At 35.6% G+C, this 27,020-nt stretch overlaps 1 protein-coding gene across 7 annotated transcripts in view; it reads left to right on the top strand.

Moving 5' to 3' along the window:
• The window catches only part of CHD9 (chromodomain helicase DNA binding protein 9), a gene marked incomplete at its 5' end in the record, with an annotated part of 164,801 nt that overhangs the window by 126,828 nt on the left and 10,953 nt on the right, over nt 1-27,020 (top strand). For 2 of the 7 annotated variants that reach the window (XM_079723134.1, XM_079723139.1), the window contains 12 exons: nt 4,872-4,975; nt 5,480-5,597; nt 6,241-6,298; nt 9,916-9,958; nt 11,095-11,314; nt 13,979-14,181; nt 16,385-17,293; nt 18,238-18,401; nt 19,144-19,416; nt 20,157-20,325; nt 24,803-24,942; nt 25,495-25,716. In XM_079723134.1, coding sequence (XP_079579260.1) covers nt 4,872-4,975; nt 5,480-5,597; nt 6,241-6,298; nt 9,916-9,958; nt 11,095-11,314; nt 13,979-14,181; nt 16,385-17,293; nt 18,238-18,401; nt 19,144-19,416; nt 20,157-20,325; nt 24,803-24,942; nt 25,495-25,716 — 2,623 coding nt within the window. The remainder of the gene's footprint in view (nt 1-4,871; nt 4,976-5,479; nt 5,598-6,240; nt 6,299-9,915; nt 9,959-11,094; nt 11,315-13,978; nt 14,182-16,384; nt 17,294-18,237; nt 18,402-19,143; nt 19,417-20,156; nt 20,326-24,802; nt 24,943-25,494; nt 25,717-27,020) is intronic. The other 5 variants (XM_079723138.1, XM_079723137.1, XM_079723136.1 and 2 more) reach the window with 5 other exon arrangements.

Raw genomic sequence — 27,020 nt, 5'->3', positions numbered from 1 at the left:
AGATGCCAAATTTTCAAAACAATACTAGCAAACAGAATCCAGCAGCACATTGAAAGGATCATACACCCTGATCAAGTGGGGTATATCTGAGGAATGCAAGGATTCTTCAATATAAGCAAATCAATCAATGTGATAAACCATGTTAACATACTGAAGGAGAAAAACCATATGATCATCTCAATAGATGCAGAAAAAGCTTTCAACAAAATTCAACACCTATTTGTGATAAAAGGCCTCCAGAAAGTAGGCATACAGGGAACTTGCCTCAACATAATAAAGGTGATATGTGACAAACCCACAACCAACATTGTTCTGAATGGGGAAAAACTGAAACCATTTCCACTAAGATCAGGAATAAGACAAGGTTGCCCACTCTCACCACTATTATTCAACCTAGTTTTGGAAGATTTAGCCACAGCAATCAGAGAAGAAATAGAAATAAGAGGAATCCAAATTGGAAAAGAAGACGTAAAACTGTCACTTTGCAGATGACATGATACTATACATAGAGAGTCCTAAAGATGCTACCAGAAAACTAGTAGAGCTAATCAATGAATTTGGTAAAGTAGCAGGATACAAAATTAATGCACAGAAACCTCTTGCATTCCTACACACTAATGATGAAAAATCTGAAAGAGAAATTAAGGAAACACTCCCATTTACCATTGCAACAAAAAGAAGAAAATACTTCGGAATAAACCTACCTAAGGAGACAAAAGACCTGTATGCAGACAACTATAAGACACTGATGAAAGAAATTAAAGATGATACATACAGATGAAGAGATATACCAAGTTCTTGGATTGTAAAAATCAACATTATGAAAATTACTATACAGAGCAATCTACGGATTCAATGCAATCCCTGTCAAACTACCAATGGCATTTTTCACAGAACTAGAAAAAAAAATTTCACAATTTCTGTGGAAACACAAAAGACCCCAAATAGCCAAAGCAATCTTAAGAAAAATGGAGCTGGAAGAATCAGGCTCCCAGACTTCAGACTATACTACAAAGCTACAGTAATCAAAACAGTATGGTGCTGGCACAAAAACAGAAATACAGATCAGTGGAACAGGATAGAAAGCCCAGAGATAAACCCACACACATATGGTCACCTTATCTTTGATAAAGGAGGCAAGAATATACAATGGAGAGAAGATAGCCTCTTCAATAAATGGTAGTGGGAAAACTGGACAGCTCCACGTAAAAGAATGAAATTAGAACACTCCCTAACACCATACACAAAAATAAACTCAAAATGGATTAAAGACCTAATTGTAAAGCCAGACACTATCAGTCTTTTAGAGGAAAACATAGGCAGAACACTCTGTGACATAAATCACAGCAAGATCCTTTTTGACCCACGTCCTAGAGAAAGGGAAATAAAAGCAAAAATAAACAAATGGGACCTAGTGAAACTTCAAAGCTTTTGCACAGGAAAGGAAACCATAAACGACGAAAAGCCAACCCACAGAATGGGAGAAAATATTTGCAAACAAAGCAACTGACAAAGGATTAATCTCTAAAATATACAAGCACTTCATGCAGCTCAATATCAAAAAAAGAAACAACCCAATCCAAAAATGGGCAGAAGACCTAAATAGACATTTCTCCAAAGAAGATAATACAGATTGCCAACAAACACATGAAAGGATGCTCAACATCATTAATCATTAGAGAAATGCAAATCAAAACTACAATGAGGTATCACCTCACACCAGTCTGAATGGCCAGCATCAAAAAGTCTACAAACAATAAATGCTGGAGAGGGTTTGGAGAAAAGGGAACCCTCTTGCACTGTTGGTGGGAATGTAAATGGATACAGCCACTATGGAGAACAGTATGGAGGTTCCTTAAAAAACTACAAATAGAACTACCATATGACCCAGCAATCCCACTCCTGGGCATATACCCAGAGAAAACCATAATTCAAAAAGTCATGTACCACAATGTTCATTACAGCTCTATTTACAAAAGTCAGGACGTGGAAGCACCCTAAGTGTCCATCGACAGATGAATGGAGAAAGAAGATGTGGCACATACATACAATGGAATATTACTCGGCCATAAAAAGAAACGAAATTGAGTCATTTGTAGTGAGGTGGATGGATCCAGAGTCTGTCATACAGAGTGAAGTTAAGTCAGAAAGAGAAAAACAAATACTGTACGCTAACACATATATATGGAATCCAAAAAAAAGAAACAATGGTTCTGAAGAACCTAGGGGCAGGACAGGAATAAAGACGCAGATGTAGAGAATGAACTTGAGGACTCGGGAAGGGGGAAGGGTCAGCTGGGAGGAAGTGAGAGAGTGGCATGGACATATATACACTACCAAATGTAAAATAGATAGCTAGTGGGAAGCAGCCGCATAGCACAGGGAGATCAGCTTGGTGCTTTGTGACCACCTAGAGGGGTGGGATAGGGAGGGTGGGAGGGAGATGCAAGAGGGAGGAGATATGGGGATATGTGTATATGTGTAGCTGATTCACTTTTTTGTAAAGCAGAAACTAACATACCATTGTAAAGCAATTATATTCCAATAAAGATGTTAAAATAAATAAATATATATTTTTAAAAACCCATGAGGTATAATATTTAGTGCCTTTTATTCTCTAAAAACAGGAAAAACCTTCCACCTCAGATGACAGTCAAAATATTTTGAGCTTTAGAGTGCTACCTGATGATTGGTAAGAGGAAGTACAGTATCTGACCCACTTTATTTTTCCCCCTTTGGCATCCTGTCTCCAGTGTTCTTTCCTCTTTCTTTTGTCTTTCTGTGCTTCTGCTTTGTTTAATCCTGACCAGGAATGCAATAAAAAATAAATACCTTCTTTAACTATATTTTTCCTCATCTATTTTTCAACTTTTGCCATATCACTGGAAAATCTCTCTTCCTCTTTCTCTCTTTCTGCACTAAGCTAAAAAATATTGAGATAGTGACAAAATAAAATATAATGAGGTGTGCATTTAGATTGTTGAAAAATTTCTTTTTGTCTCCTGGCAAAACACTTAGGAAAAATAAAAAGTAATTTTTTAATCCATTTTTTATGTTTTATTTACTTATAAAACTTAAAATTATTTTTAATTGTCAATATCTTTTTTTTCTCATTCACATGTAAAAAATTGATTTTTAAAAAAATTATTAGTTTCTGCTTTATAACAAAGTGAATCAGTCATACATATACATCTGTTCCCACAACCCTTCCCTCTTGTGTCTCCCTCCCTCCCACCCTCCTTATCCCACCCCTCTAGGTGGTCACAAAGCACCGAGCTGATCTCCCTGTGCTATGCGGCTGCTTCCCACTATCTATCTACCTTACGTTTGGTACTGTATATATGTCCATGCCTCTCTCGCGCTTTGTCACAGCTTACCCTTCCCCCTCCCCATATCCTCAAGTCCATTCTCAAGTAGGTCTGTGTCTTTATTCCTGTTTTATCCCTGGGTTCTTCATGACATTTTTTTTCTTAAATTCCATATATATGTGTTAGCATACGGTATTTGTCTTTCTCTTTCTGACTTACTTCACTCTGTATGACAGACTCTAGGTCTATCCATCTCATTACAAATAGCTCAGTTTCGTTTCTTTTTATGGCTGAGTAATATTCCATTGTATATATGTGCCACATCTTCTTTGTCCATTCATCCGATGATGGACACTTAGGTTGTTTCCAGCTCCGGGCTATTGTGAATAGAGCTGCAATGAACATTTTGGTACATGTCTCTTTTTGAATTATGGTTTTCTCAGGGTATATGCCTAGTAGTGGGATTGCTGGGTCATAGGTAGTTCTATTTGTAGTTTTTTAAGGAACCTCCATGCTGTTCTCCATAGTGGCTGTACCAATTCACATTCCCACCAGCAGTGCATGTCAATATCTTTTATTTCATCTATATTAGTGGTTAACTGTTGGGTTCTTGTGGACTTGCCCAGGAACATATTGACCATTTATCAGTTTATATCTGTATGAAAATTTATTTTGCATTCCCAAAGACAACCAACATACAGATGAACTTTTGCCACACAACTTAGTTATGAGTAGGAAATGCTCCATTTCTTCACACCTATAGGCCTTCCTTAATTAATTTATAAAATTTATGGTGCCATGATGAAGAGATGAAATTCTACTTAATATAATTTGTGTTAAGTTTTTTATTATATCTCTGATTCTTTGGAAATTGATAATACATTAATGTCATAGGGAAAATCTCAAGTAGAATATTTGATTCCCTGAGGTAATTTACCCTATCCAATCTCTTTGACTGTTGAGTACAATATAAGAATGACGTGTATTTATATCAAAATTAATGATACTTATTTGCTAATCCTTGTCAAACATTATTAACTCTTTGCTAGGCTTCCTTTACTGGTAAGCAGTGCTTAATTTTTCAGTGTGACTTTCCTAGCAATAGCGGTCTAAAAGAGACATAACTTATTTTACAGCCTAGAGCCATTCATTTGCTTTTTTAGGGCCTCAGTCTCCTCATATACAAAGTGAAATTTTTGACCTAGATGATTTTTGCCAAGTTGTTTGCTGACATAAGACCCTACTTTCTGATAGAACCTTTTGTCTATATCTGAAGGAAATTAGTGCAAAGAATATGATTCCTTAAGAATAAAGTAAACCTGTTGAAACTTATTTCTTCTGTTGCGCTTAAGAATATTAATTCATTTTATGGTACCTTTGTTGTTATTGTGCATTTTTGTAATTTTAATATGTGGTAATTGTGGAAAATTTTTTAAAATGAAATAAAATTGTATCCTCTTTTTCTTAAAAACCACAATGCTTTTTAGAAGCTATGTAAAATTTTGACCCCTCTTAGACTTGTTTATAGTAACTCATAAAGTCATGTCATGATTTTTTTTTAAGTGACATTGATGTTTGGGTCCCAGAACCAGACCACTCAGAAGTTCCTGCTGAATGGTGGGATTTTGATGCTGATAAGTCACTCCTTATTGGAGTTTTTAAACATGGTAAGTGAGAAGTAAGATAAGTAGAGTCTTCATCTACGTATAGTGTAATTCAGCTACTTCTCAATTTATTGATTTCCACTTACAGCTTTATTCCAGTAACACCCATATTATTATATACATCATATAAAGCATACACTCCCAAACTATGTTTGTCAGTCACTACATTTCCTCATGAATGGGTGGCATATGTGAATTGCTTCTCTTGGACGTAAGTCTCACATAACGTCCTCTCTCAGGAAGAGTTTTTATGTGAAATATGTTATGTGTGGTCAGTTTTTCCTCTTTTCCTTTTAACTGATATATTTAATCTAGATTTTTAAATATACATATTGCCAGACCATGTAATGTTTGTGATAATTTCTAGAAAACATGTTTAACCTATATCATTTTAATATATGGTCCCTTCAGTGCAGAAATATCACTCATCATAAATGAGGAATGCTTACATTTATATATTTTTCTTCTTTTTATCCTTTTTACTTTCATAATTGGTCATCCCTCTAGGTTACGAAAAATATAACACTATCCGAGCAGACCCGGCATTATGCTTCTTGGAAAGAGTGGGAAAACCTGATGAGAAAGCAGTTGCTGCAGAACAGAGGGCGAATGATTACATGGATGGGTACGTGGATTTCAGTGTCATGCATTCTCCGTATAGCTCTATCAACATCAGCATATTCTATGTCGGTGATGTTTCTCTTTAAATAATGTAGTAGTACGAGAATTGGAGTTTACAATTCAAAAGAGCTACTTATATTCTAATAAGTTAGCACTTGTCCAACAGAGTGCAATGAAGGAAGACTGGACCTTCCCCACACCCATTCTTTTGATGAGTCCTTCATTTTTCCATTCTTAATGGTCATGACAAATAAGACTATAAAATTTTAGGGACCTAAGAGGGAAGAAGAAAGCTAAGCATATTACAACTGAAGAGAAATATATGATGTTCATTATACCTATTATGAGGCCTTTATTATCTTTCTTTTCTTACCAAAAGAGAAAAGTAAGAGACTATGTTAAGGTTAATACCACATTTATAAGTGAACTTGGGAGTAAGAGTAAATTAGAACTAGCTTTCTTCTGACTTGCCATGTAAATAGCCTTCACGCTATTAGGCTTGGGCTCCTCTGGCTGAAGAACAGAGGCTTCAGTCAGACCATTAAAACATACGAAGAAGTCCTTCCAACAGTACCCCATTTGTTTGTCCTGCCACGAGAAATTTGAAGTTCAGTACAATAATTATAGCATTTGTTGGTATTTAACAGGGATGTGGAAGATCCAGAATACAAACCTGCCCCAGCTATCTTTAAAGATGATATAGAGGTATGCTTTGGATCATGATTTTAAATCCTCAAATCTAGTTATCCATGTTTTCTTTTGCTTGCTATTTCTTTTGTATGTTTTTCCTTCATATATTTTCATTATGCATCATTTCTTAGAACATTAGCTAAGTTAGTGACCAACTTAGGTTGCCAGACATCACAAATAACCATTCAGAATGTGCTTGATCTCCTCTTCTAGACAAGCTGGAGGCTGGTTTGGACATATGGATGAAATGGGGATTCCCAACATGCTACACTGCTAGGAACCAAAGAAACACAGTGTTCAGGGGCAAAATCTCAAAGCAGAATAAGAGCTGGATACTAAAAGTACACAGCAACAGATAAAGCAATCTGAAGTAGAGGGTGGAGCCAGAGGAATTCTGAGCTGCTAAAGCATAGTTCTAAGTGTTCTGTTTATAGAAAGTCAAAAGGAAGAAAAAGAGTTGGTTGAAAGTACAGAATATAATCTGTTGGGTTGGGAAAATGATGTTAAAAGAGGAGAAGAATTTCTGTAATATTTGTGAGAATATAGTAAAGACTAGACAATGCTATGGCTGTCAGGTAGGGTTTTTTGGTCTTGGTTGCCAAGGGAATTGGATATTGATGCCTATATGAGGAAGAAAGATGAGGCTTAGGCCAGTGTGTAGCAATGAGAATGAAATCCAGTAAAGTCAGAACCCTTAAAGGGTAGTACTTTTTGCCAAACAGCACAGGGAAACAAGTAAATTTATTTCAGCATGGTTTCTGGGTAGGGAGAAAATTGTTTCCCCTGAGAATTCATAGCCATAGGCCTGCCTTCTCTTGAGTTTATGGTTTGATTTCTTTTACTTAATCTGCATGGTCCAGGAACTCTCAAGGCAAAAATGTAATATAAAAAGAGATCCCAAGCTGGTAATACCCTTGGGGTACTTGGTAAAAACAAACAAAGAAAAAGAACAGTTAGAAGAAACGACTTCAGTCTAGATTACACTTGAGTCTTGAAGATAAAGCCCTCCATAAAATGAGGTCGAAGTCCAAAAGTTTTTAATTTATGAGGAGCAATTTACCATGAGTGAATGTTAGCAGTACAACAAAACAAGATTAGATCTTTAAGAATTTCTGTTAATATATCTCCTGAAATAGAAAATAAATAAAATTTTAAATGATTAAAGACATTAAAGAAAGAACTAGGAAAAAAAGAAAGACAAGATAAGATTTTAAATGACGACATATGAAAGAGAATTATATGTAACTTTAGAGGTGGAAAATACTGTCGTTGAAATTTAAAACTCAACAAATAAGTTAAACATCCTGCTGGAGAAGCAGATTAGACACAGCTCATGAGAGAAGAAATTATTTAGAAAATAGAGGAAGTTATCCATAATGTAGCGTGATGAATCAGTTTGAGCCAATCAGGAGAGAAAAACCACATAGTAATTTGAACAGGGAAAGTTTAATGTAAAGAGTTATTGACTATAATAGGGGGGTTGAAATACTGAGAGATTGACTATAAAGAAGTGACAAGAACTCGAAAGAATATAGGAATAGCCACTATTCCTAAGGCTGAGATACAGCACCCGAGGAAGGGTCCTGTCCCCACCAGGGCTGAGGTTCTGACCTTTTGGGGAGGGTATGACCACAGCTCACTAGATGGAAGAAAAGTTGTTGTGCTGCCACACCTGAGCAACTTGCTGGAAATCCACCCTCTAGGGTTGCCAAGATTTTCTTGGGGGAGTGTCTCACCAGAGGCATTCCACTACAAAACCACCCAGGGGGAGGTCGCTCAGGAGAAGCTGCCAGACAAGAGGTGCTAAAGAAACTGCCTGAACTTCAAGAGCTGGGCCCTGAGGAAGTTGCATGTGCTGTAGGAGCTGAGCAGTGGAGGAGCTCACAACAACCAGGAAGTAAAATGCCTTTCTTCTCCAGCTCCCACTACTGACAAAGCTTAATATCACATTGGCTGGCTAAGAAAAAATAAAGAGCCTAGATCCATTTTTTTTTTTTTCTCTTAGAGCTGGCAAAAGGTATGAGAGGCAGTAAATTTAGAGCTGAGAGGCAACAAACCAAAAACCACTACAATGGAGTATATAAAAAAACTTTTTAGATACGAAGAGTATATATAGCATGATAATGTCTGGTGTATGTCTAATAGGCGTTCCAGGGGGACAGACTAGAGAGCATAAGGGAGAAGCTCTATTTTAAGAGTTACCAGCTGAGAATTCTTCAGACTTGATGAAATACATGAATCCTTAGATTCAAGAAGTAAAGTGAATCTTGCAGCGATAAGTGAAGCTAAATCCACTTCAAGAAACATCCTGGTGCAAGTACCAACCAAAGAGAAGATGTTTTTAAAAACAACCAGAGGAAAAAGACCCACCTACAAAGGAATGATGATAATTCTAACTTTGGGCTTCCTAAGACAAAAGTAGAAACTAGTAGTCATTGGAATAAAAACTTAGTTGGTAAGCTCCTTGACATAGGTCTTGGTGATGAGTTTTTTGAATCTGACACCAAAAACAAAAACACAAAAGCAAAAATAAACAAGTGCGACTACATCAAACTAAAGAGCTGCACAGCAAAGGAAATCATCAGCAAAAGAAAAAGTCAACCTACTCAATATGAGAAAATATTTGCAAATCATACATCTGATAAGGGGCTAATATCCAAAATATATAAAGAACTCATACAACTCAATAGCAAAAAAACCCAAGCGATCTGATTAAAATATAGACAGAAGATGTGAATAGACATTTTTTAAAAGAAGACATATAGATGGCCAACAGGTACATGAAAAGTCTCTACATCATTAATCATCAGGGAAATGCCAATCAAAACAACAGTGAGATATCACCTCACACCAGTTAGAATGACTATTATCAAAAAGACTAGAAATAACAAGTATTGGCTAGGATGTGGAGAAAAGTGAACCTTGTACATTGTTGGTGGGAATGTAAATTGGTGCAGCCACTGTGGAAAACAGTATGGAGGTTCCTCAAAAAATTAAAAATAGAACTGTCATATGACCCAGCAATCACACTTATGGGTATTTATCCCCCAAAAATGAAAACACTAATTTGAAAAGATATATGCAGCCCGATCACATGTGGTTTGAAGTTTTATTTACAGTAGCCAAGATGTGGAAACAACCTAGGTGTACATCAGTAGACAAATGGATAAAGAGATTGATATATAGATATATATATATGTATACATACACACATGTATATTCATATATATGTGTGTGTGTGTGTATACACAATGGAATATTATTCAGTCTTTAAAAAGAATGAAATCTTGCCATTTGCAACAACATGGGTGGACCTTGAGAGCACTGTACTAAGTAAAATAAGTCAGAGAAAGACAAATACTGTGTGATGTCTCTTATATGTGGAATCTAAAAAAAAATTTTTTTTAACTAAGTTGATAGATAAAGAGAACAGATTGTGGTTGCCAGAGGCTTGAGGTTAGAGGCAGGATGGAAATGGGTGAAATGTTTTTGGTTTGGGTTTTTTTAGTTTAAATAAATTGAATTTTTAAAATTCTATTGCAAAAGAAAGTATTCTATTATAAAGAAAATCGATTCTCTTATTATATCTTGACCCAGTTACCCTGTGACAAATTTCTGTTTTCTTTTAAAAGGATGATGTTTCCTCACCAGGAGATCTTGTTATAGCAGATGGAGGTAAATAGCATTTATTTCTTTACATAGTATTACTGTAAATTAACATTCCCATGATACCATGAGATCAGTAAACTAATACACTTCTATATGTCTCAAATGTATGTGAAATTTATTGAAGACAGTTGCAATCATTATAGAACAAAGTTGATTGGAAATTTAACAATATTTTTAGTTGTAAATCTTTACGCAGTGACTCACTGAATTTTTATAGAATAGGAGCTTTGATGATTTTTTGGCTTGATTATTACACTAGTATGTGACATTTCACCATTAAACACACCAAAAGTGTTAATTTAATAATCCATTTCTTACTTGTTCATACACACATTGAGAAACATTCTTTTATCAGTCAGTTTCTACAGGCTTTTCTGTACACAGTCTTGCTTCTACTTCCTTCTGATATCAAGATAGAAACCTACTGTCGCTAGAGTACATTCATTCCCAGCTGGTACCCAAGGGGAATAGTGCCTCACCTTCCTGTAATTCAATTAGGAATAACGGAGTAGTTTTTCCTTAGCATGAATGATTACCACTTGATTATGGTATATATGATTATATTACACTGTAGAAATATAGAGTTAGATCTTGTACTTTTATTAGGTGAATGAAAACTTAAAAGTTACAGCACTGTCATATTGAATTTTTTAAAATATATGTTCCTCCCTGATGACTTTTTACGTGTTTCATTCTAATTAAATTGAGATAAACTTAATACAGAAAGCTTTAATTTGAAGAGTTTATAGTGTTCAACTTCTCAATGGATTTCAGTTGGACTTTTAATTTATTTAAGTTAAGGCATTGAGTATTTGCCTTCCAGTAAGATATGTTAGACCTGGAAATGCAAGAGTTGTATTTTCTGTGCAAATGAAATTCTCTTTAAATATATAACATTGTAGTTCTTTATTCCACTGTGACCTACTCTTTGAGCTTGATCTTGAAGTTTGTTGTAATTTTTAGAGCTATAGTTAAAACTTTTTTGAGAGATTTGTTTTGTTTATGTTTTTCACATAATCAGATTGAAAGAAAAAATTTTAAGTAGGGAAATTTTGCTGCTTTTGTGAGCTTCATGACAGTATCTGTTTAGTTTTGGGTTTTTGGTTTTTTTTTTTTATTGACATGAGTTTCTTTAAATGTAGATGGTCAACTGATGGAGGGTGATAAAATTTATTGGCCTACTCAGTCAGCTTTAACCACACGTTTGAGGCGTCTCATCACTGCATATCAGCGTACCAATAAAAACAGACAAATCCAGCAGATACAACCTACTTTCTCAGTGCCTGCCACTGTTATGCAGCCTCTTTATGAAGAAGCCACTCTTAATCCTAAAATGGCAGCCAAGATAGAAAGACAGCAGAGGTAAGACAATAGCACTAAATTGTTAATATATAGTATCTAAATATAGTGTTCATTCTGAAGTCTGTTAGGGTATGATTATCTCACATTGTGAAAAACGTATGTAGGTAGAGAAGTTGGTCAAAGCAAAATGCTTTATGCATACATATACATGTATATAAATATATGTACACACAAATATGGTTAAGCTAATACAGATTATTGCATTTTATAGTTATTAGTCCATACTTTATATTTAATCATTCTTTTGTCATGTTTATGAACAGTTGAGGTATGGGGAAAAATGAAGGTGCAAATTCAAGACTCATTAAATTATCATTAAATACTCATTAAACTCATTAAATTATCAATGAAACGTATGTTTAAATTATATGAAATAAATTCCACTGTATCTTATTTTACATGATGACATTAATGAAATATAAGAATGTATGGAAGAGAAGTTCATCTATGCTTTTTACAGAGGATGAACGCTTAAAACTACTGATGTCAAAGGGGAACAAATAGTAGTAGAACTTCTTGCAAGAGGCTTGTTAGGAAGACACTTAAACTTCTCTCATTCCAAAAGCTTTAACTTCTTAAAAAGGATAGAATACATGGAAAAGAATAAGAAAGTTTAGCAATAACCTGGCCTCCTTATTAAACCTGGATCTTTGGATTTTTTTCTGAAAGATAAATCATTGTTCCTTTGTTTCATTTGCAGCACATTCATTGTAACCAGAATTTAGTCTGACACTTAAGATTTTAGCTATCCTAGACATAATCTTCAAATACTACTACCTATGTAAATTTACTGTTTCAGTTATCTATCGTTGCATAACAACCCACCCCAAAACATAGTGATGTAAAACAACGTCAGTTTTTTGTTTGTCACTATTCTGTGGGTTTACCAGGTGGTTCTTCTGCTTCCCGTGGTGTTGGCTGGAGTGAGGCGAGGGCTGGAAGGTCCATAATGGCCTCACTCACATGGTTGGCAGTTGGTGCTGACTGCCAGCTGGGAGCTCATATTCTAAGAGGGAGCATTCCAAGTGGCAAAGGCAGAAGCTGCAGATTTCTTAAGACACAGCTTCTGCAGTTACATAGTGTCACTTCTGCCACCTACTGTTGGTCAGAAAGATCACAGGGCCAACCAGGATTTAAGGGAAAGGGAAATAGGTTGCATCTCTCAAAGCGAACTGTGGCAAAGACTTTATGACCATCTTTAATCTACCGCATACATTTTCCCTCGCTCTGGCAGATCTGGATAATCTTCCTAAAGTACTAGTTTTATCATGATATTCAGTGGCTCTTTATTTAGTATAGGGATAAAATCTAACTGCTTAATTAATTCGAGTCTCTTCAATTTAGGCCTCAGCATGCATTACTAACTTTATTCTCTCCTGTTCCCTCTGCCTGAGTGCCCCACTTAGTCTTGACTCAGTACCCTACTTAAGTTGTTCCAATCACCCAGAATACCCTTCTTCCTACTTTTTAGTCCATACCTCGCCCTACTACTCCTTGAGTTCAACACATGTTCTATCTCCTCTATTAGTTTTTTTCTCAACCAGACTAGCTCATAGTATTCTCTCTGCTTTCTGCACTCATATAGCACTTATCTAAATAAAACTACTCATTTTCAAAATAATAAAAGATACTGTAATGACATTCATCTTTTCCTTTCCATGTCTTACCTTTCTAACTTGTAAATTCTTTGAAGGTAGGTGTCATTTTTTGTGTCCTATGTAATCCTTGAATTGACCCTTTCTTTTCCATTCCTACTTTATCACTCAGGTACAAGGTTCATATGACTTGATTGGTTGGTTTCCCAGAATGACTATTTTTACATCATCATTAATCTTCTTAATGTATCATTATGATAAAAATGGCCTGTTAATGTTTTTCAAAGGTCTTTCTCATATGCTTTTTCTCATTACATAACAAACTTGTGATTGTTAACCAGGGAAAATATTCTACTGTGTTTGGAGATCTATGGTGTGTGAGGATATTACCCTCTTAAAGTATCTTCAGGAACTTTCAACTGAATAGAGACTATTCTTAGCCAGATATTTAAGAGTGTTTTATAAACTGACCCCAAGCCTATCTCCCTCTGTCCCCAATATGAGCCATCTCCTTTTCAATCTGGAATAGTCATCATCCCCTTAAAATGTAGATTACTTCCTACTTTGCTTATTCTGTGCCCTCTTTCTAGTTCCCTCCCTTAGTCTTAACCTTGTTCCATCTTAAATGCCACTTACTCTGTGATGCCTTTCTTCATCACTCAAGTTTGAATAGATCCTTCCATCTTCTGTGCTGTCCTAAAATTCATGGTTTCTATAATACATACAACTGTAAAATACTACCTTATACTGTAAATATGTTTGAAATGCTTTATCTTTTTCCCAAAGGGAGGGTCGTCATATCCTATACAATCTTGTATCCCATGCATATTTTTTTGCACAGTAAGTATGCAAAAAACTATTATTGTCTGAAGGAAAAGAAGCACGTTTGGATAGATGAGTCAGCTGGCATTTTAAAATCTATTTCTAAGGAAATAGCCCTGGATTTAATCCTTTCAAGTGTTAGGTACTTGAAATGGTTTAAAATTTTTATTATAGTCATTGTATTTTGCATTAATATTTATTTATTTCCGTGAGAAATGTGACTTTTTCTTTAATCTATTCAAAATAGATGGACAAGAAGAGAAGAAGCTGACTTTTATAGAGTTGTATCTACATTTGGAGTGGTGTTTGATCCTGACAGAGGCCAATTTGATTGGACAAAATTTAGAGCTATGGCTAGGCTACATAAGAAAACTGATGATAGTTTGGAGAAATATTTGTATGCATTCATGTCTATGTGTCGGAGGGTTTGTCGTCTTCCTTCCAAAGACGGTATGTATAAAATTTCTTTTTTCCTTGTTTCAGTCAAAGAAGCAAAATTAGTAAAATTCAGAAATTTCCAGCTATTTTATTTTAGTACTGTCTAATTCAGCATTTCACCAGTTTTTCTGAATTGTAAATAAACTCTGCTCAAAGATCCTTTACTCAGGGCCTCCCTGGTGGCGCAGTGGTTGAGAGTCCGCCTGCCGATGCAGGGGATACGGGTTCGTGCCCCGGTCTGGGAGGATCCCATATGCCGCGGAGCGGCTGGGCCCGTGAGCCATGGCTGCTGAGCCTGCGCATCCGGAGCCTGTGCTCCGCAACGGGAGAGGCCACAACAGTGAGAGGCCCGCATACCACAAAAAAAAAAAAAAAAAAAAAAGATCCTTTACTCATTAATTCTACTATTGAAATGAGATCTAAAGAGAATAAAGGTACACATTTAATTTTGAGAAAATAGTGTTTTTATTAGATTTAGATTTATGATTGTGGGAGGTGGAAGATAAAGGGTAGCTTTTGGTAAACAGAGCTAATGTGTATGTTTAGTCCGTCTTATAGGAACTGTGCTTAGAGGGCTTATTTACACAAGTAATTTTGCAAGAAGTGAGGCCTCCACTCAAAAGACATTTTAAAGAGTTTTAATAGGAAAAAAACACCCAGGGCCTTCAAAAAAACAAAACAAAATGAAAACAATCAGAGCTGCTAATGCTCAGCTAAGGGACTGTTCTGGGGTGAATTTAATTGTTTTTGAAGCCCATGTAGGGAGTTTCCATATATCCCTCACTCTTCCCTATTGTTAAAATCTTACATGACTATAGTTATAGTATAATTATTAGCCCAATTAGTACAATACCATTAACTAAATACCTATTCAAATCTCACTAGTTTTTCTACTGATGTCCTTTTTTGTTCCAGGAGCCCACATTGTATTTGGTGTTCTTTCTCCTTAGCCTCCTGCAGTCTGTAACAGTTCCTCAGTTTTGGGGTTGTTGTTGTTGTTGTTTTCTTTAATGACCTTGATACCTTTGATCAGTTTTGCCATAAACCCCTCAATTTGGATTTGTCTTGTGTTTTCACACAATTGGATTGAGGTTATGCCTTTTTTTTGCAAGAATACCTCAGAAATGATTTTGTGTCCTTCTTGGAATGTAATGTCAAGGGGTTCATGATGTCATTATGTCTTATTACTGATGATGTTGCCCTTGATTCTTTGGATTAGCTAGTTTGTGCTGCATTTTTCCAGTGTAAAATTGTTATCTTCTCCCCTGTAGTTAACAGATATCTTAAGAAGATACTTTGAGACAACACAGATCCTGTTCTACTCAAACTTTCACCCATTGATTTCAGTAACCATCAGTAGATCTTGTCTGCAACAGTTTTTACTATGCAGTTCTCCTGCAAGGAAAAGCTGTTCCTTCTCCCTAGTCTGCTTAGTTATTTATTCATATTAGTATTTTTTCATTTGGGTATTTATTTTTTATTCTGTAGGTTATAATCCAATACTATCAGAATTCATTTTGATGTTCAAATTGTTCCACATTTGGCCATTAGTAACTCCTTCAGGTGGTCTCTACATTATTTCAACAAGCCACTATCTTTTTCTGAGGACTTCTCAACTGCCAGTATCTCTGCTCACAAAGATAAGACCTCCTCAAAAGGAAGAGAGTATGGTCTGATGTTGAAACTGAACTATCTCAGGCTAGTAGTTCATACACTGTTTGACAATTATTCCCATGTTTCCATCAAATTTTAAGAAAGCCTTTGTTGTCCCTGTGAGTTCACTGTAATGCCCTGAGTTACCTTGGTGCAGTTAAGGATATGTGGACTTAGGTTTGCTTATGGGGTGTTAATTTAACAGTTTTAATTTGTATTTATAAATGAATTTGAGTGCTTTTCTCTTTGATTAAAACACATAATAGTATGACATTAGCTCATAGGGAATTTCTTAAAAGTAACTTCCTAGTTATATTAACACACCTCCAAAATAACTTTAATGTTTTACTTAACTTTCTATAGATCCAATGTTATATGTTACATGATTTTTAGTACTTTTTTCTAAAATTTATATTTTTCCTCATTTAAAAATGTTAAAAAGAATTTCTGGAAAGTATACAATGATATTGAGTAGAGGTGCATTTTAGAAGTTGCTTTATTTGTTTTAAATCTATAATGAAGTATCTTTGAGTGTAATATGTTTGTTCTTGTTTCAATGTAGAATTGGTGGATCCAAATATTTTTATCCAGCCAATCACAGAAGAACGTGCTTCTAGGACTTTATATCGCATTGAACTTCTAAGGAAAGTAAGGGAACAGGCCCTCCGACATCCACAGTTGTTTGAGCGCTTGAAGCTTTGCCATCCAAATCCAGACTTACCAGTCTGGTGGGAGTGTGGCCCTCATGATAGGGACTTGCTCATTGGAGCTGCTAAACACGGGGTGAGCCGAACAGACTATCACATTCTTCGTGATCCTGAACTCTCATTTATGGCAGCTCAAAGGAACTACAGTCAAAGTAAGATGGCTCATTCAAGGACTTCTACCCCACTTTTACAGCAATATCAAGTAGCACTTTCTGCTTCTCCTCTTACCTCTCTACCTAGGCTCCTAGATCCTAAAGGTATTATTCTAGAGGATGTGAAAGTTAAAAGTGAAAACCTTAAAGAGGAGCCTCAGTTTTCTGAAGAAGAATCTATGACTTCTGAGGAAACCAGGACACTAATAAAGTCTGAGCCTGTAAGTCCAAAGAATGGTGTTTTACCACAGGCTACTGGAGACCAGAAATCTGGTGGAAAAGGTGAAACAGACAGACGCATGGTTGCAGCCAGAACAGAGCCTCTAACTCCAAACCCAGCTTCTAAGAAGCAGCGAGTCCACAAAAGAGGATCAGAGTCTAGTTCTGATTCTGACTCTGATTCTGAGAGATCGTCCTGTTCTTCCAGATCATCTTCTTCCTCGTCTTCCTCTTCTTCTTGTTCCCACTCTCGATCAGGCTCTAGCTCTTCTTCTTCCTCCTCTTGTTCTTCAGCATCATCTTCATCCTCATCCTCGTCCTCCTCTTCCTCATCATCCTCCTCATCTTCATCAGAAGAAAGTGACAGTGAAGAAGAGGAAGTCCAAAAGCGAGGTATATGCATAAAGTGCTTTTGCTCTTTTAAGACAGCATTTCACATGAAAATGAAAAGAATTGATTTGGATCACTTAAGCATATTTAAATTTTATGTGTACAGATTTTCTTAGAGAAGGACTACTGAAAACGCAGCTAAATTCCTGGTTCTTACTCCGTATTCAATATTCACATTGAAAAATGGGTTAGTTAAGCCGGATTAGTGACTTGGCACAGTAATTTTATTACTTTGTGATTGCCTTAAATTTAGTATTACATCTTGCCTGGAACAAGTTGATCAGTGAACAAATAAAGGTAATATTTTATAACAGCCACCAATCCAACTTACAAGAGTATCATAGGCCCTACTTGGCCCTACTTAGAAAGATCTAGCATAGGAACTTCAGCCTGTCGGTAGTGTTAGGTGGTCCTCTTCTGCGGGTGTCCTTATAGCAGTCCAACAGCTTAGGAAATGAGTCAACATCAAGTGGACACAGGAGCCACTGTGATACCCACAAGAGTGAGAATCTCCTGTAACAACTCCATAAGCATGACTTTCAGGGTTACCACAAGGGACATGCCCAATTATGAGAGTCCCCTCTTCAGAGAATGATAGCCTCCCCAGCAATATTTGTATCCTCCCAGTCCAGATACAGTTTACCAATCAAGAGTTTATGTATTTCCAGGGAAACAGACCTAGAGTGTTAACCATGGGGCAAATTTTCATGCAGAAAGGGATGTTTTGTTAACACTTTTTTCCTCAAACTCCTTTATGCCACTTATTATGCTTTTGTTTCAATTTTTAAAATAATGAGTACTTTATTGTATTCTAGGTGAATTTTTTTTACTTCTAACTTTTCATTTTCAAATATATCTGAATAATTACATAGGATTTGAAAAGTATATGTAAAATTGAGTTATGCAGTCTTTTTAAAACAGTTATAATTGGTTATAATTATTCTTAGCAGAAGGTACCCCTCACGTGAAAGCCTATGATGAAGAAAGCGTCGCATCACTGAGCACTACCCAGGATGAGACCCAGGATAGTTTCCAGATGAACAACGGGACCCCAGAGTCTGCTTACATCCTACAAGGTGGATACATGCTGGCAGCTTCATACTGGCCAAAGGTAAATGAGTAATTTCTTGCTGGAATAGGTTTTTTTGAGTATTTTTCTATATTTCTTTAATGATAGATATTATGTAGTAAAAAAAGGTCACTTATATGTGGGATGACATTTTGGTGTTAGCATTAAAAGTATCAAATATTACTATCAAGTAAATTAGGTCTACTTAAATGTATGTGTTTCTCAATATAACCTTAGAATATTTAGAAGAAAAGATAATGAATGCTATGTTCACATACAAGTTAGTATTTAGGTGCTTCTTTATGAATTAAGTGCTTTTAAGTGGGTCTTCTTGAAGAAATTTACCAAGCCATATGTGACCTAGAAAAAAGGTTCATTTAAGTACATGTACATATAGTGGTGGGGGTTCAGATTGGATTAAGATAGTTCTTCTTCCAGTATGTGACTAGGCTAGTAGAAGAGTACTTACCTTTAGGAGTGAGGTTGGGAAATAAATGGGAGAGGAGAGAACTCTTTACTCTTCTGTATACTTCTGAGTTATTTGAACTTTTTACAAGGAACCTGTGTTACTCTTATAAAAACAAAAGAACAGAAAAATATCTTTATAGTATAATATTTTTTAATGTCACCAATGGGAATTTGTATAGAATTGTAAATGTATGTGAGAATATGTATGCATACCAAATACACATATGTTGTACCAGGGTAAAATCCATCAAGGCTGTGATCCCCAAAGTTCTGACTCAGTTATTAAAATTATCCTTTGATGCTCATGCTTTTCCAGGACCGTGTGATGATCAACCGGTTGGACAGTATTTGTCAAACAGTCCTGAAAGGGAAGTGGCCTTCAGCTAGAAGAAGTTATGATGCCAATGCAGTGGCTTCTTTCTATACCACAAAGCTGCTGGACAGCTCTGGCGCAGCTACAGAATATAACGAGCCCAGCGTGCCCACTCCTGCAGGTGCTGGCGTTAAAGAAGAACACGATCAGTCAACACAGATGTCAAAGGTGAAGAAGCATGTACGAGAAAAGGAGTTTACAGTGAAAATCAAAGACGTATGTTTATTTTTATTGCCCTAGGACCTGATTGCGATTGCGGTGTGCAGCATGCTTTTCCTGCAAATGGCTGCCTGCTCTTACTCTTACTTCCTTCACATACTTGTTTTCTGGCATTTGGATTGTTTTCTTTTAGATATCCAGGTTATTAAACTTGAATATTCTACTAGAGGAATCATCATTAAATATGTTTTTCTACCTATACTTCTGAAAATAGTCCTTCTGCAGATCAAGATGCTTTCTTAAACAGTCTGACAGTTTCTTATTGTTTGGTTCTTTTATATAGTATTCACATGGTATGTCAGTGCACTTCCTGTTTTAAACATTTAGCATGCCCTGTTATCAGTAACATTTCATTGTTCAGTATGATTTTTGAAGCTAAATTGATTACTCAGTGTCTAAAACATGGGTAATATCTTCTAATATGTCATGTGAATAGTGTACACAGAGACATAGGTCAGAAGCTGAAAAGGTTACAATGTGCTAGTCACATGAAAAGCTTTGTTTTACTCAGAAAAGTATATGTAATACCTGGATGTTTTTCATTTAAGGTAGAAATTTTAATATTCATTATAAAAATTGATTAAATGTTTTTCTCCAATTGATGTATGAATAGGAGAACATGATTAACTTTTCAGGGTTTTTAACCTCACTTTTTCTAAGTAAAAGATTTCTCTCAATATACTACGAGTTTCTTTTTTTTAATCATTTCTTTCTTATTAATGGTGTTTGTTTAACAGGAAGGTGGTTTGAAGTTGACATTTCAGAAGCAGGGGCTTGCTCAGAGAAGGCCATTGGACAGTGAAGATGGTGCTCTAGGGCAACAGCAGTACCTCACTCGACTTCGGGACCTTCAAGGTGCGTCAGAGACCAGCCTCGCCAGTTTTCCAAAATCCATGCCAGTATCAGGTGAATATGCTAGTAATCATTGCCTCAGCATGAAATAGTCCATCATTTGCAAATCCTTTTTTACTTACTCATAGGACACTTAAAAGAACCAGATTGTTACTACTTTAAACAGCCCTCTTATTATTAGAAAGCTCTAATTATCACAAAATTTCTTCTTATTTGGATGGAAGCAAACTTTGCCTGCAATTGGTTCTTCTCAGTGACTGAAGTTTTGTCTTCAAAGGCCTCACAGAATTAACCTAGTCCTATGTCTGCATGATAATCTTAACATTTGGAAAAAATGATCATATCTCCCCTTGGGACGATATTTTGTACTAACCTTTTGACTATTTGAATCAACAAGTATTTATTGAATACTGAATTGGTGCCCTGTGTTCTGTGCTCTCTAGGCACTGAGGAATCCATCCATAAGCAGTTTTTTTATTTTGTTTATCTTGATCTAGTTGTACTTTAATTTTTTCTGTGTCCGTCTTAAAGTATGCTGTCAAGAATTGATAATTTTAGTTAAGAGCAGCTGAGTCTTAAAATGTATGGACCACAGCATACTAATCGTAAAAAATGTAACTTTTCAATTAAAAGCAGGTAAGTGACTGGAATTTCCTTTATACCTCCATATACATAAGGCTAAGGACTCTATTTCAGTATTCTACTAAATTCGTTCGCCATACAATAACTTGTAAACATTTCAAAACTCCTTTGTCTATGTACAATGTGTGGAATTCCTGAAGTTTGGGGAAATAGTGCTTTATTATAGGTGTTAAATTGATCGCTGTTTCCAGTTGCTGCTCTTACCACTTTCTAATTATAAATTATAATTAAATTATAAATTAGAGTCATCAGACTTACTTTTGTCTCTTATGGTTTCATTAACCATTCAGTGTAAGTCTCCAGTTACTGGACTTTCAGACACGTATGAATGAGCTACAGTTCTCTTAATGAAGTATAAATCCCCAAAATTGTGATTTACAATGGCAAGGAGCTCTTTTTTTTTTCGTGAGAAAATGGGAAGAGATGGGGAAGATAAGATCTGGGCTTTTTTGCCTAACCTAAGTGGGTTTAATAATACCACTGCTTGTACCTTGATAAGTCCATAACTCTATAAAGTGGGATTGATACGTCTGAACATTTTACTGCTATTGCAGCTGAAGATTGTACAGTCTTTGCCTATAAGTAATTCTTTGGTAAATAATACTGTTTTAATAGTATCAGTAGTAATTATAACACTAATTTGCACCTATACCAAATATTAAAAAGCCTCAAACATTAAAACTAGATAGAATTATCTAAGAATTGTATCTCATCCATCTTGATCATTGCAAATGTGAAATCTATTTTTGTTTTTGGCCATGCCATGTGGCATGCGGGATCTTAGTTCCCCAGCCGGGGATTGATCCCTTGCCCCCTGCATTGGGAGATCGGAGTCTTAACCACTGGACCACCAGAGAAGTCCCTGTAAATGTGAAATCTAGCTCTGTCTTCCTACATGACTCTTAGGAAACCTGCTAACATTTTTTAACCTTTTCTTGTTCGTGAAGTGAGGAGTTGGGGTCAACGGAGAGGTAGCATTGTTAGGTGGGTTAAATAATATATGTAAAGTGACTAGTATGGAAATTGGCACATAATTAGATGCTAAACAGATGTTAAAATTAGGTTTTAGAATTAGATGCTCAACAACTGCTATTATAATTCTTCGTATTAAGCCCTTTTTATGTTTGTATGGGCACCCCTGAATTTTATCTAAAAGCTTTGAGTGAAGATACGTCATATAATGTAAATTAATTAATGAAGGACAGTAAAATAGCATAAATTATAAGAGGACAAAACTAAAGGGCCTATTCCAGAAACCACCTGGAATAGTACACAAAAGATGGTAGAGCCAAACAGCCTGGATTTGAATTCTGTCATTTACCACTGTTGTGACATTGGGCCTGAGACATAATGTTTCTGATCACATTTATAAAATGGGCTTAATACCTCTGTGTTTTGTTTGTTTTGTTTTTGGTAATTTAAGAAAACATTTGTAAAACCTAGTTCAGAGTATGGCACCTAGTAGGCATTCAATAGAAAGAAGGTATTTTTAATATTGTTGTAATTACATCTAAGATAAAGACAACACAGGCTTTATAGAGTAGACTAGGTTAAATTTTCCATTTTGGATTCTAGGTTAAAATAAATCAGTAATGTTTATTAAAATCACTCTCAAAGAGAAGTCAGGGTAGCTGGGTTTGTTGTTGTTTTAAAAAACGAAAGAAGTCAAGGGAGTATATAATTTGCCAAACTGGATATGTTTATAAATGATCAAATAGGATTTGTTTATAAATACATACTTTGGAGTGTATACTAATGTTTTTCCATAGATAATTGTATTAAGTACTTTTCTTTTTATATAACACTGGGATAGCAGTGAAGGGAAAGTAAAAGAAACTTAAGACCGTCTCTGCCTTTCAGTTGCTTGGTAGACTAGACCTACATGTTAAAATATTAGACAATACGTTAAAAACAAGATAATATATCTTGCTACACAGCATTATAGTTAATAAATATTGGAAAAGAGAGAAGTCACTGCTGTCTAGAGACTTAGGCAGAGCCCTGTGGAAGAGGCAGAATTGAACAGAATTTTTAAGAGGAAGATTAGATAGTGGTCTTTCTGGAAAATGACATTGAGAGAGAGGGAATAGCGTGAACTAGAGACTTGATGTTGGGAAAATTGTATGGTTTTAGGATAAGACTGACCTAGCTACTGTTTAAATTCTTACTGGAGAGATATTTGTATAAGGTCAAAAACTGCTTAGCAAAGGTAAATCTAGATTATGGGTAACATCAAAAAGTGAGCTGGGGAGGGGATTGGGTTGGTGGTCAGGCAGGAATGAGGCTTGATGTAAGGCATTTCATTCATACTAGAATAGGAAGCCACGACAAGTTCTTATAAAACAGAATAGTACTTTTAAAAGTAGTATTTTAGGAAAGTTATTCTATTATTACAGTTAAAAATGTACTATAGTGAAAGTATTTTCAAATATTCATAATATTTTGTTAATCTGATTTTAATGAAATAATGAAAGCTGTTCTTTTTTAATAATGTTATGTCACATTCCTCAGTGCTTTCATATGCAAAAATAATTTTTATTCACTGTAATTAGTTATTCCTTACTAATTATGAATTAAGGTATTTTTTGTAACTGAGATGTGAGGAGAGTGACTTCCATAAGGTTACACAGCCAACCAAGGGGAAATGTCGGGAAATGTCTTTCAGGGTTACACAGGACTTGGTCAAAAATTCTCCTTGAATGATTGAAAATGCATTTCTTGCTACAAACTGTGAACCATTTTAAGCAAATATCTCATTCTTAATATTTTCTTTTATAAGAGTGTTCTAGATTACGTACTCTTTAAGGACAGGAACTGTGCCTTACCTTTGAATCATCATAGTGCTTTGTACATAGCTGTTTGATAAATGTGTATTTATTTATTAGGAAAAAAATGAATGCATGGAACTGTTTCATTCATACCTCTTACAAACATTTTTTAGTGAGTGCCTACTGAAATGAAGAGTGAGAAGGGTCAGTTTAATTTGGCAAGAAACAGTGGTGATCTTAAAGAAAATACCTTAAATAGGCTGGGGCAGGAGTGGACTGTTTTGAGGAGTGAGTTTGTCGTGAGAAAGGTGAGCATAATAGCAACCAACTTTTCAACAGTTTTGAAAGTTATGAAAAAGCGGAAAGAAGTTTATTTTTTGTTTGAGTTGGGCCATGTTTTTAAGTTGATAAGAATCTAATGTAGAGTAAGATATTTTGGCACAAAAAAACAAAGATAAATGATAAAACAAACTTTTAGAAAAAGTAGGAATTAATGGGTTCAAAAAGGGGGAAAGGTTTGTCTTGTACATGAGAAAGGCATGGTTCTTCCTCGAAAAGGGGACAAAAGAAAAGATGTGTGACTATCCAGGGGAAAAATTTGAGGAGACAAGTCAAAACTTGAAAGAGACCTAGATTACAATTCTCCTGGTTTTTAAATGAGAAATGAGGTGGTATTTTTAGTCCAAGAATTGCTTGATTTAGTCTGACTGCTTGTAAAATAAGAACTAAATTTCTGTGTATTTTTTTAAATAAACTTTTTCTTTGATCATGAGTATCATTACAAGCATTATTTTATTCTATTTTATTGGAGTATAGTTAATTTACAATGTTATATTAATTTCTGCTGTACAACAAAGTGATTCAGTTATACATATATATACATTCTTTTTCATATTCTTTTCCATTATGGTTTATCACAGGATATTGAATATAGTTCCCTGTGCTATACAGTAGGACCTTGTTGTTTATCCATTCTCTATATAATAGTTTGTATCTGCTAATCTCAAACTCCCACTCCATCCCTCCCCAACCCCCGCAAAATGTCTATGTATTTAGAAAAGTAATTACTTGTAATTTAAGAACTAGATTTTTATCACTCTTTTGCATTTTTAATTTGTTAGGTACTCCCATTCAATCAACCCTTGGTGCCAATGGAGTTTTATTAGACAACCAGCCTGTAGTCAAAAAAAGGCGGGGAAGGAGGAAGAATGTAGAAGGTGTTGACATCCTCTTTTTCAACAGAAATAAACCACCTAATCATGTAAGTAAAGTAATGCTTAAAAACTACTGATCCTTGGGCTTCCCCGGTGGCACAGTGGTTGAGAGTCCACCTGCCGATGCAGGGGACACGGGTTCGTGCCCCGGTCCGGGAGGATCTCACATGCTGTGGAGTGGCTAGGCCCGTGAGCCATGACCGCTGAGCCTGCGTGTCCGGAGCCTGTGCTCCGCAATGGGAGAGGCCACAACAGTGAGAGGCCCGCGTACTGCAAAAAACAAACAAACAAACAAAAAAAAAAACAAACTACTGATCCTTGAGTCCAAAATTCAATTCTAGTAAATATACATATTGCTGTTTGTGAATGTTTTGTAGAATAATAAAGATAACTAGAAAATTAGGAGTATACTATATAGCTTTAGATTGTATCTCAGTAGAATCCAGCACTGGCCAAGATTCATAAAAATTTTAAATTTGAAAGATTTAGCAGAACTTCAAACAACTTTTTTTTTCCTCTTCAAAAAGAATTGCTTCATTGGACCAAAATCAGAATGCTAAAGCATGGAAATAAAATTGTCATTTGATGTTTTTCTACAGGTTACTTTAGGCTTAACCACCTCACAGATTTCTACAGGGATAAATCCAGCACTATCCTATACTCAACCTCAAGGAATTCCTGATACAGAAAGTCCCGTTCCAGTTATTAATCTTAAAGATGGGACAAGACTTGCAGGCGATGATGCACCGAAGAGAAAGGATTTGGAAAAATGGCTTAAGGAGCACCCAGGTTATGTGGAAGATTTAGGAGCTTTTATTCCTGTAGGTGATGCCTTATAAAACTTGGTATATTTTACTTCTATGATTGGTCACACCTATAATGATGAAGCATAAATTCTCTCCCACTTATGTGTTCTGCCCAAGATTTAGGAAAATTAGCAGAAAAAAATAATGACTATCTTTCCCATGATACAATACAATATCATTTTCCATTTTTCCATTCTGTATTCAATAAGTGTTTAAGTAATAAAAATCACCTCTCATATACAGAGTACTATCATAGACTCAATGAAGGTTGTAAAGTTACAAAACTTGCAATCTTTTCCCACAAATAGTTTGTTTTAAAATAATAAAAATGATCATAGTAAACATTTATTGAGACTTAGCTGTGTGCCTGGCTTTATACTTAGCATGGATTACCTAATTTAACACCCCCTAACTTTATCAGAATGGCATCATTATAACTTTATAAAGAAATGGAAATACTGAAATTTTAAATATTGGGTTGGCCAAAAAGTGCCTTTGGTTTTTAAGTAAAAATAAAAGACACATTTTTCATTTTCACCAAGAACTTTATTTAACAACATATTCACCATTTTGTTCCACTACCTTCTGCCATTTTTCAGGCAACTTCATAATTCCATCTTCCCAAAACTTTTTATCTTGTTGAGCAAAGAACTCTTCCAGGTGCCTTTTATAGTCTTCCAAGGAATTGAAATTTTTTCCATTAAGAGAATTTTGTAAAGACCGAAATAAATGGAAATCTGAAGGTGCAATGTCTGGTGAATATGGTGGATGAATCACAACTTCCCTGCCAAGCTGCAACAGTTTTTGCCTGGTCATCAAAGAAACATGCAGTCTTGCGTTATCCTGATGGAAGATTATGTGTTTTCTGTTGACTAATTCCGAACACTTTTCATTGAGTGCTGCTTTCAGTTGGTCTAACTGGAAGCAGTACTTGTTGGAATTAATCGTTTGGTTTTCCGGAAGGAGCTCATAATAGAGGACTCCCTTCCAATCCCATCATATACACAGCATCACCTCCTTTGGATGAAGACCAGCCTTTGGTGTGGTTGGTGGTGGTTCATTTCGCTTGCCCCACGATCTCTTCTGTTCCACATTGCTGTACAGTATCCATTTTTCATCTCCTGTCACAATTTGTTTTAAAAACGGAACGTTTTCATTACGTTTAAGTAGAGACTCACGTGCGGAAATACGATCAAGAAGGGTTTTTTTCCGCTTAACTTACATGGAACGCAAACATCAAAGCGATTCACGTAACCAAGCTGGTGCAAATGATTTTCAACGCTTGATTTGGATATTTTGAGTATGTCGGCTATCTCCCA

This window comes from Hyperoodon ampullatus (assembly GCF_949752795.1).
Source record: "Hyperoodon ampullatus genome assembly, chromosome: 18".
NCBI lineage: Eukaryota > Metazoa > Chordata > Mammalia > Artiodactyla > Ziphiidae > Hyperoodon > Hyperoodon ampullatus.
Note: the sequence above shows the minus strand (reverse complement) of the source record. Positions and strands in the feature narration are given on the sequence as shown.